Below are 11,405 nucleotides of genomic sequence, written 5' to 3' on the forward strand. Positions count from 1 at the left end.
ATATCCATCTACCAGGCTACAGAGATGTGCTACTTCTCATACGCCCCTTTTTCAAGCCTCCTCAGCCTCACCAGTCTCTGCCGTGATGGAGGGAGCAGGTGGCAGGTACCCTGGGCCTCCTGCTACCCTGGCTCCTGCCATTTAGTGTGCTCAGCTGGCGTGTGTGGGTTTCAGCTGAGGAAAGGTTTGGATGCAATTTTCCAGCTCCTACGGGAGCATTTCACTGTGAGACTGTTGCATAAAAGATAGGTAGCATCTCCTCCTCCTCTACCCACCTTTTATAAGGAAACCAGCAGCTAGAATGTATTTTGTAAAGAGCTTGATCTTGGCACTGTAGGTCAGGTGTTGAAGGTACACGTTGCTAGTGTGGGATGCTCGGAGGGCCTGGGGAGAGAAATGTCCAGTTTCCAGCCCCAAACTGGGTTTACTGGGGAGATAAACGCTATGCTTGACTGGGTGAATTATTTTTTCCTATGAGCCCCAGTGAACTTGAAGGTAAGACAATGAGGAACCTTCCCAGGTAAAACCACAACATAAGTGACCGCAAGTGACTTCAGGGTTAGGTAATATTATGCCTATTTTCTCCTGTCTGTACACTCAGAAAAAAATGTCAATGTCATTTTAAAAACTGAAGAGCCTTGACAGTACCCCACCAAATTTCAAAATGGCAACTATAGATACTGGAATATCTTCATCGACAGAAGGTATCTCCTGTTAATACAAATTTATATTTTTTCTGTATAAGATAACAAAAATACCTATTGGCTGGTTTGCTGCTTAGCTGACTTTCTGACCTCTGCCTTTAAGCCCTGCCTAATTTGAAGCTCATCACAGATGACGATTTCCCATTTGCATTTTGACGATTCTGTCATTTGCTAGTAATATCTTTTCCCATATCTTATTTTCTGTTAACATAAGTCAAACATGTCCTGCCCACAACTGTTAGCTCACATTTGCTGAGCTGCTTTTTATGTTGTACTTTCCTTTCTCTTACATCTGCCTTATACTGTTTCTTAAACTATCTCATTCTACGCAATACACTTAGGCCTAAGAGCTGGGATTAAATGGTGGCTATAAAACCAGGACTAGCATCTCTGCAATTTGAACCTTGAATGACAAAAGTTTACCCAGGGAAGGAAATACACAGTATGTTCTGGGTAAACTGTGGGTTCATAGCAAAAATTAATAATACTGAGGAAGAAAATTAGTGGATTGAAAGATATTAAAGCAACTCTGCTGAAATGCTTTTGGGTTAAATAATATATTCTGAAAAGTCACTTTTGTTCTATGATAAGGTGGGAGCTATATGTTAATTTCTTTTATTCCTGGATCATTTTCTCTCTGAGGTGTCATCAGTTGAATTTTCAGTACTACATTGAAATGAATATTCATCACTGAGTTACAGCTTTTGAAAGATCTGCAGGGAAAAATAAAAAAAAACCCCAAACCCCTTTTCTTCCCCCTCTTTCTGCAACTCTGAACATGCACAGCTCCCTCCGGTTAGCAAAGCAGCACACAGCATCTGTGTGCTCCTGGGCATGGTCTTTGGGCTCCCCAGGTGTCCCCACAGGTACTGGTGGGACCGGGGGCCTAACGGGAGTTAAACACAAGTGTTAAGAGTCTTCAGGATTGGGGCCTGCAGGAACAATGAGAAAAATAACATCCCACTTGTTCCATAGCACACTTGAGCTGGTGGCGAGAAGGATAGCTCAGGTACTTCTTCATGGGAGCAAGGGTGCTTGAGCTCATCACAGTTGGTTGGTACCCATTTTGGGAGGTAGAGTGGTTACAAAGCAACTTTGTGCTGCTGTGAGCAGAACTGCAGGTAAGCAGAGTGAACCAAGTCTTCAAATGCCCTACGAGCACAGGTAAAACCTGCACAAGATCAGGAAAACGGGCAAAACGGCATTAGAGAGTGAGTGAAATTGTGTGGGTATTGGACACCGGGGGCAGGAAGTTAGGAAATAAGAGTGAAAAATGGGGTAAATTACAGTATTGCTTATGATGATATACAGCTCTCACTGCTGAACAGCATGGTTTAAAAATCCAATGGATAAAACGGAGTAATATGGTAAATCTCTTGGCTGACAAGAGAGGAGCTTTTCACCAATATGCTCTTTAAAAGATGTGTTTTAAAAGTGATCTCAGTGGGGTGTAGAATGCTACGACAATAAATTGCACAAGGGATTTGCAGTCTACAAACAAGGGGAAACAACTTTCACAGGGGTCAAACTGGAATGCTGCAGCTAAACCCTACCGAAAGCCCAAGAGCTGGAGCCTCTGCATGGCTCTCGGCTCCTGCTGCTTCCACTGCGATCAGTGAAATGCTCTCGATGGGACTTACAGTATTTGTTTAGAGAGAAAATTGCCATGATGTTAAGAATGTTTCTGACAGTTTTTAAATCTTAACACAAATTCTTTACATTCTGTCTCACAGTACGTGGAATTTTGGGCTCAGTGGGTAATAAAAAGGCTGCATTTAGTGCCACACAGTGGTAAAAAAAATAATTTCAGTGAGGATGGATATTACAAGGCAACACAGAGGAAATCTTTTATGCACTAATGCTAAACTTGGAAAAGGAAAAATACATAGAAAAAAAAATTAGGACACACCAATCAATTGGTGACAGGTATCACCTAAATTTCCTCACCTGAGGATGGTTTATATCACTATCTAGCTAGATATGCAATATATGAAATGTACCTCTGTAATTTATAATCAACTTCTTTTCCAGAGCTTTGCTCATTTATAGCCTTGACAAATAGTGAGGAATGTGAATACTGGAATCTGCCAGCCCTTGCAGGTGACGAGCTGCACAGCAGTCATCGGGCAGGGACATACGGGATTAGAGCTGTAAAGATATCTCAAACAACTGAAATAATGTGGAGTAGTATCTGAAAAAAAGGCTAATTTGGGATCCCTGGATTGGGAAGAATTTAGCACATTTTTATGATTAGTAGTTGTCTTGCTCAGGTAGTGCAGAGAAATATTACTGTTGCCAATAAAGCAAGTAATGTTACTTCTGCAAGTGTAATATACGTGATGCAATTTATCTCCAGCCATCCAGGAACTCAGCAACCCTCTGAAAGTCAGCAGGACTGTGTGCCACAAGGGTTTGGGGACTAGAAGACAGTCCCCTGCTCAAAATGCTTGGTTGCAAAGGCTCAGTCTGTAGTAGCGCTGGAATGGGGACAAACCCCTGCTGCCCTTTTCAGCAGGGGACAGACATGCTCACACACACAGGCAGACACACGTGTGCATGCTTCCTCTTCCTCGAGCGAACCCTTGCATGCACAGATACTAGTTTATGAAGTCTATTAGAGAATGAGGAATAACTGATCATTAGTTTTTTGTTGTATGTCCATGCTAAGCTGGGAATCTGTTCTCAGCAAGGTGCCAGGGAGAAGGCATGAATGTGGGCAACACTCACTAGTTTTTGGTTGCATATTAAGTATAGTCTCTCTGATTTAACCGTGACCACGGGCTAACAGCACCCATTGCCGCACCATTTGCAGCTGCACCAGCAGCTGCTTCCACTCGTAGCAGTCGTGGCTCTAACGCTTTTTGGGTAGGGGACCACCTCTGCGGGTGTCTGTGCCAGGTACGGTGCTGGTGTGTACACCAGCTCGGGGTTGGACACCTCTGGTGGGGACAGAGCCATGTTCACCAAGGGAAGCCTGGCCCCTGGATCGCGACTGCTTGATCTGACCCAACAGTGCTTGGGCAGAGAAGAGCAGAGCCTTTCCCAAAGCAGCCGGCAGTCACATCCGTTAAAGCACGTTGGGACACTGCGCCCTTGGTATTAGGAATAAAGTTTTAAGTGGGGATTAGTCGGTACAGCCAAACCAAAAAACAAAAAGAAACCAAAGGCAGCTAGATGAAAGGACACCTGTAATGGTTAAAACAGGCTGAAATCTAATAGGCCCAAACTTTTTGCAGCGGGTTCCCCAGAAGATGAATACACTTAAAATACATAAAATTGCACAGAATCCTCCATGCTGAAAAAAAAAAAAAAAGTGCTTGGGTTTGTTTTGGTTTTTTAACCAAGGATGAGCCTACACGGCAGCCCTGCAATAACCGCACAGCTGAGGGTACCAAACAGGCTCAAAGGCAGTCCCAGTGAGACCCATCCCGTACAGCCGTGGTGGCACACGCGTGGATTTAGGCTGCAGTCGCCATCAACTGAAGCTTGGCAGGCTGCATCCCAGAGATGCTGCTGTATAAAAGCAGCCTCCAGCTGACTCATGGCTCCAGCAGCTTTTACACTTGTGCGGCCTCTGTGCTGGGATGAATATTGAGCCTTTTGGCTAAGAACAGAATTTTAAAAAGCAGAGAAAGAGAGAAAATACTCAGTGAGAGTTAGCGGGAGCCATTAAACCCAGGCTCTTCCACAAAGGAGCAGAAATTAACATTCAAGACAGGGAAGTAAGCACAGTAGGATTTATTTTTACAGCCCAGCATGCTTGTAAACTGCATGGGAGTACATGGAAGAAGTGAAGGGATCCATACCACTAGCATATGGAGCACAGGCAAAGGCGGCTTCTTGCGAGCAGTTCGACAATTATTTGGCTGCTTTCTGCTCAAAATATTTGTGACAGCAGCAAGTCAGAGCTGCCACAAAGATGACAAATTCTTTGAAGTCCACTTGGGAATCGCTGTTTTCATCCAGATTGTTGAAGACTTTATCAATGGCATCCTTGTCCTTCCCTGACTACAAAAGAAAAGGAGGAGGTTGAGGTGAGAGGCGGCACAAACCCTCACGCAGCATCGTAACTACCTGTACCCCAAACAAGGGCCCTGGTGGGGCTCCAGGCCCTCGCCGAGGTGTGTGTGGGGGCATCTGGGGAGTGCGAGGCTGACACCAGCTCGGGCACATTGTACCTTTCCGTGGGGGTGCGATGGAGGTTTAACAGCTCCTGCATGCAGCCTTGCCATAGGCCTGCCTGGAGTGTCAGGTTATCACATTTTCTGCTAGTGAGACCTTTTTTTTTAATTCTCCTCGCTTGTTTTGTGCATTATACCTCTGGGTGTAAAGCCATGAGTTCCTCTGCACCGTGTTTGGCTGAGACAACTGCTTAGTGCCCAGCACGGGACATGGGCCACATCCCCCGGGAGCCGTACCTCCACCTGCCCATCTTGGCGGGAGCTGCACATCTCCTCCTCCAGCTGCCCAAAAGGCACATCCTTCCCGCAGGGACTTATGCCGCTGCTGGGGTCAGGCCCAGGCATGTGGGGAACAGACAGAGGTTGGGGGGCTCTGGGCGATGGTGAGGGCAAGTGTGAGTCCCGGCATCCTCATGGCACGGGCGCAGACCTGCATCTTCCCACCCTCTGCACAGCGGCAGTGAGCACATCGCCAGTGCCTCCTAGAAAGCATATGCTCCCGGGTTTATTACACCTGAGAGCTGTGATCACGCACCAGCATGGAGAAGCATGTTTTCCACATTTAAGACAACATTTATCATGGCTAAGCTGTGTAATGCAAAGCCCTGAGGACTTTACCCAGCTGAACTCAATGCCATGCGTTCCCCATCCGCTCCCGTGGAAAGGCTCGGCTGGAGCTCGGGCAGTTCTGCAAAACGATGCGTTCCTGGGGCAAATGTCAGATTTAAGCTTCATTAAGCACTGCCACCCCAGCAAAGATGCAAACGGCCTCAAAGGGCTCGAGTGCTCCCTCTGGCCTTGGTGCCCGGCACAAGCTGCTCACAGGAGCTGGCGTCCGGAAAGGCACCTCCTGAAGCAAGTGTGATGCTGAGCTTGAGTTCCCTGCTTGAGCAGGGACAATACCAGAAAAATCTTTTTCTTTCTAAGTTGCCATAATTCTGAGGGGCTGACTGAACCTGTACATCTCCAGGTTGATGTTAAGAGAGGCACCATCCAAGTAAAAAAAGATTTTAAAAAAAATTTGCCAAAATAATAAGATTTTTTTCCTAAAGTAGCTCGCAGGAGGGCTTTTTGGCTTGAGTCCCGGCACTGATTAACAACTCCAGCGATTTTAGAAAACGCAGTTTTAAAAATAAGCGAGGGATGGCAGTAGAGACCTATCTAATGTAGGAAACAACCATGCAGATTTTGTTGACGCTAAACAAAAAACAAATCCGATATTATACTAGAAAGAAATTATATAAACTTTTGGAAAATTTCCAGGAATTTAAAATAATGACTACCTTAATTAACTAAATCTCTCATTCTGTAATTTCACGTTTCACTTCAAATATATGCACTTTTAAAATCACTAAAAATTGAACCGGTTCCCTAGATTTGACCAATGAATGTGTCTGGAAGGTTTTATTGCTTTTCACTTTGCAAATTACAATCAGTTTTAGTTTTATAAGCAAATATTTTAAATTATCTAGTGAAATATATGAACTAGTTTTAGCCTCTGAATTACTTCTGAAATGCACATATGGGAATTATTTTTTAGAAACTCTTTATAACTGAGTCCAATCCTTCAGTCCTGTGGTATGGATTTATTTCTGCCTCTGATTGATTCAAAACCTTCCCAGATAGTTGTGAGCTGTGTCAGCAATAACCAATTCTAAGACCAGAAATATACACGAGTATTTAAAAGACTCTGTTTCCCAGAATATTCTTGCAAATAAAAAAATATGGATATAAATGTCAGGAAAAAGGAGGTGAAACTTTTTTCTGAAGTCACACTTATGTTCTCAGGTTGTTTCTTGCAGTTATTAGTCTGCAAGACAGGACATTGTTGGTTTAAATTTATTTTAAGTACTGGCATAAAATGTTATTTTGTGCCTTTTTTTTTTTTTTCCTAGAAAAGGTAAAATGGGTGTCGTGGTTTAACCTCAGTTGGCAACTGAGCACCAGTTGAAGCTGAAAAGTCCTTGACTGGTGTAAGCATTACCTAGCAACAACTAAAATATCAGTGCATTATCAACATTGTTCTCACCCTAAATCCAAAACACAGCACGGTACCAGCTACTAGGAAGGAAATTAACTCTATCCCTGCCGAAACCAGGACAATGGGAAAGGGAGATGGAGACTAGAACATAAGAGGACATTCAGCTAATCACCTTCCTGGAAAATTCCAGGTTTTCCAGCAGTTTCAGGAAATAAGTAGAGCCAGTAAGAGCAGCTGTGGGGAACTGGAAAAGGTGGTGCCTGGCCAGTAAACGTAGTCAGGAACAACTTTTGAGCACCGTCCCATTTGGTAGTTGTCTAGCGCAGCGGCTCCCCAGCTTTATTTAGACCAAATGTCAAGTTTCTGGGAGATTTCCGTGCCCCTTAGATTGTGGTTTTATTGTTGGTTCCGTTTTTCTTTACGTGGAAGTGCTATAGGTAACATACAGCTCCATGGTCAGGAACAGGACGCTTCCTGTGATGCTGTTGGGTCACAACCACTGATCTGTTTTACAGAGTTTTTTCAGACATTTTCTTCTATCCCCCCCCCGAGCCATCCAGGTTCTTATTCTGAATACTGCATCTGTGTTTCATTTGTGAGTCATAAATCCAGCAGGCATGGATTTCATACGGTGATTTCATATAGCTTGCATGGAAAGATACTAAATTGTATCAAGTGCCCTGGCTGCAGTGCCCTGAAATAGTTGTTAAAAAATTGAATTATGCTGGATACAAAAAGTGGTAGCCACATTTGGAAAATTTGGTTCTAGGCTTTTGCAATTAAGAATAATAACAACTGTACAGATAGATAAACATTACTCCTGTGTGGAAAGAACAAGACATTTAAAAGTGCTTTCTGGATTTTTAGTGAAGGGAAGCAAATGAAAAACGATCGAAATGAAAGGCATTTTGTCTCCCAGGCAGCTAAAGCTTTTACTATAATATAGTAAGCATTTTGAATACCTACTAAGAGAAATTTTATATATATATATATAAAATCTACTTAAATGCACCTGATGATTACATATAAATCTATGTTGTAAAATACTTCTTCAGGTCTTTCTTTTACTATTAAAGACAAATGCAAACCAGTTTGCTCTGAGTTCATCTGTTGTTCTTGTTTATGCATCACTTCGATGTGCATACTGAGTATGTAGCATAAATACCTAGAGGAAGTAAGTGCATAAATATTTAGAGAGATTCCCCATCTGCAATCAAGATCTTCAATTGCTGACAACATAAGTACCTTCACAGCAGTTGTGACATGACGTGAGCTGATAAATCCAGGGATAAACAGAAGACGTAGGTGAATTCTGAAGACGAAACCCAATCTATTTCAAAGTCATTGTCCTGATAACTCGAGCGATGAATTTAGTAAACAGGGAATGGCCCTGAATAGTAGAATCAGTTTTACACAGTATGTGCAAAGACTTTATTTAAATTTTTTCTACAAACCATTGCATATTTCCAGATGCAATTTCCCCTATAATGTACTAAAACCTGCATCTGCAGGCAGCTCTTGCACCCGCTACACAGAAATGATGCTGTGCTGTTCTCTTACCGAGAGGAAGTTTGGGAGCTCTTTTTCCAGAAGGGTCTTCAGTTCTGCTTTGGTCAGGGTTTGCCTGTTGCCGTCCGTCTTTGCATACTTGTCAAAGACAGCAATGGTCATTCCCATCGCAGTTTCCAGCTGAGACATGTTGCTGCTGGAGTCCGGCTTTCTTCTGAACAGGAACAGCCTCAGGGCTCTCTCGGAGGATGGAGGCTGGTCTTACTCTGGGGTGCTTTATGCAGCTGTCCCATCCAATCAGTGGTGGCACACCAGAGGGACACTTATCCCTTAGCAAACATCTGTATCTGAGCAATGCTTGGAGTACACACCTCTGTGCTGACAGCTGTTCAAAACTCAAGCTTTATCATCCTGGTGTGGCTGGTACAACCAGTTGCTCACCAACAGAAACCAGCCTCTCCTTCAAGATACACAATGTGACTAACAAACGAAAGTCAGATTTTGATACTGGCTGTTTGCTCAAGAATCAGATTTGTTCCTTCAGATATCCCCATCTGAGCGGAGGCTTGATAGCCCAACTTCGGCAAAGTATATGCTGGCCTGCTCAGGTGGAAGAGGAACATCTCACTTCTCCTTCACTACCATAGTTAGGGGCTCTGTGAGGTGCTGCCTGTGCTGAGCCAAGAGCAGACACAGACTGCCCTCTCTGCCGTGCAGAGGACCTTGTTGCAGACCAGATGGCTCACTAGCAGACTCTGGGGGTGGGATTCACCGGATCAAAAGTAGAGATCTGCAATGCACACAGCTGACTTGGTCCCCCTGGGCTTGCACTCAGGCCAGAGTGGATGTCTGAAACAGGTCTGATGAACCAACATCTCTCCAGCGCCAGTAAAGGGAGCCTTGCAGAGCCGCTCCACAAAGAACTTGCTCAGATGAGGATATCTGAAGGAATAAATCTGATACTTGAGCAAACAGCCAGTATGAAAATCTATCTTGATCTGCAGTGAAATAACTTGTTATTGACCCTATGCAGCGTCAAACCTTGCAATAAAATGGACTGTACTGAAAACAAAAGGTCACTCTGAAGTCCTGTGGTCCTCTGTGGCTTCTGATGAACTTTGTGGTTCGCTTGAAAACCGTGGTCCCCCATCATTACAACTCCAAACACACTGGACCCCCATCTACACACAACAGAGCTGTTTGAGGGTCTGCGCTGGGAACTGAGCGGTACATGGACAGTGTTAGCTCAGGTGATGGAAGCTGATCAGCTACAGCTACACTGGGTATGACAACTTAAAATTTCTGGCCAAGCAGCAGGGTAACTTGGCCTCTGTCAAACTCTAGGTGGCTACGCTAGACCTGGAGGAGCTCATTTAAGGTGAATTACATCTACACTAGAGTCTGCAGAGTGGACACACTCTGAGCAAATTATTTGGGGGAACCTATCAAAACTAGGGCATCATGCATGAATAATGCCGATGGACTCCAGGGTGCAGTGTTCTCTGTAGGAGACCTTGACTATGGATTCCCAAAATTGAACCTGAGTTTGGATGTCCTTGGACATACTCCTGCATTCTTGAAGATAAGATTCCACTCATGTTATGCTATAGACAAGTTAGCAAAAAAAGGGTTTTTAATTGAGAAAAATTTTAAACTCCTTTCTCCCAGATGCCTATAGCCACCTGTTCCCCAGGCAAAATCCGTCCTGCAACATCTACAACATCTCAGAGCAAGACTACACATCACTAGTACATGGAAATCTAGTAACTTTCTGAAACAAAACCCCCACGACTTTCCATCTTACATTCTCCAACAAGGGATTTTGCATTTCCCAGAAAATCACAGCAACATCTCGGGCTGTATGCTTTATTCAAACAGTTGATGAGAACTATTTGTTCCTGTGATTTCAACCTCATGACATAGTTGCAACTGATTTGCACTAAGTGGGTAAGGATTTTAAGTAAAGCTTTGAGTTTTTACATTAAGGTGCATGTTGAAACCTGTGGGGTTCCTTCAGAAGAAGGAACAAGAAGAGAGCAAACAACTGGTCCTTGTTAGCTATGCACATCATCTGATGTTTGCATACACACACAACGGCAGTCACCGGTGTGTCAAGTGCCAGGAACTTTTCTTTGTCCTTTTCTGACGTATATCTGTAACATGAATATTAAACATGGCCATTAAAGAAAAATCAATTCCTCCCCCTAAAGGAAAACCTAACAAAATAAAATGTCTACTTCACGCATTCTCATGACTTTGAATCATGAACATTGCTGTTAGTTATACAGAAGAAGGAAAAAAGTGCCCCGAAAAGGCGGAGGGGAGATCATCAGCTTCAGTCAACAGGGTACGTCAGTATGTCTACACCTTTGCCACATAACCTTGCAGAAAAGGTGTCCTCATTCTTGACCCATTTTCCTCTGCAAACAAAGGTGACACACATTTTTTGAGAAGATGGCTTCAAAAGTGCTAAATCACAAACTAAACCACTGGGCTTGAATGTCTACAAACTGAAAGGTCATCACGGTAGCGCTGCCTGGTTGGCTTTTTTTTTTTTTAAAGTGTGTCATATTTGTATTCATGCATGTGCACACACATCAGTACTGCTCAGACTTTTCAGTTCACACTTCTTGTATTGTTTAAATATTTTCTTACAGTTTGTTTTTCATTAAGAATAACAGTTCTGTGCACAAGGCACAGACTATTACAACTGCTTGCAAAAACAAAGCAGAATACAAATAGGAGGCACACACAGGAGAGCAAGCAATGTTTTGATGCCAACCCATCTGTCCAGCTCCCCAGTGAGATAAGCCATTTTCTGTGGGCTTGTTTAAATTTTGTATTATTATTTTAATGTGAACAGTACCCATTATTTGCTTCTTTCAGGTTTCTTTCTTCGAAGAATGGTATAGGCAACAGCTTGGATGAGTATTTATACAGAATTAGGTCTTGCTGTTCGTAACTTGGGCTAAAAGTTTAAATTATTCATGTGATACAAATATGGACTGTCATACACATAATTTTCAAAAC

General features: G+C 43.4%; 1 protein-coding gene across 1 annotated transcript; it reads right to left on the reverse strand.

The window, feature by feature from the left end:
- Positions 1-4,562: 4,562 nt before the first annotated feature.
- S100P (S100 calcium binding protein P) lies at positions 4,563-8,564 on the reverse strand. The gene is made up of 2 exons (XM_009328839.1): positions 8,427-8,564; positions 4,563-4,712 (listed from the first exon to the last, which is right to left on the reverse strand). Exons 1-2 carry the CDS (start codon positions 8,562-8,564, stop codon positions 4,563-4,565), a joined length of 288 nt encoding a protein of 95 aa, XP_009327114.1.
- Between the last annotated feature and the right edge of the window lie 2,841 nt (positions 8,565-11,405).

Source organism: Pygoscelis adeliae, unplaced genomic scaffold (assembly GCF_000699105.1).
Source record: "Pygoscelis adeliae isolate BGI_AS28 unplaced genomic scaffold, ASM69910v1 Scaffold66, whole genome shotgun sequence".
Classification (NCBI taxonomy): domain Eukaryota; kingdom Metazoa; phylum Chordata; class Aves; order Sphenisciformes; family Spheniscidae; genus Pygoscelis; species Pygoscelis adeliae.

Excerpts from the sequence above, each read along its gene's own strand:
- S100P (XM_009328839.1), bottom strand. The coding sequence starts at position 8,564 with ATGTCTCAGCTGGAAACTGCGATGGGAATGACCATTGCTGTCTTTGAC. Across the intron at positions 4,713-8,426 it reads AGCTCCCAAACTTCCTCTCG|TCAGGGAAGGACAAGGATGC; the intron begins GTAAGAGAACAG and ends TTTCTTTTGTAG.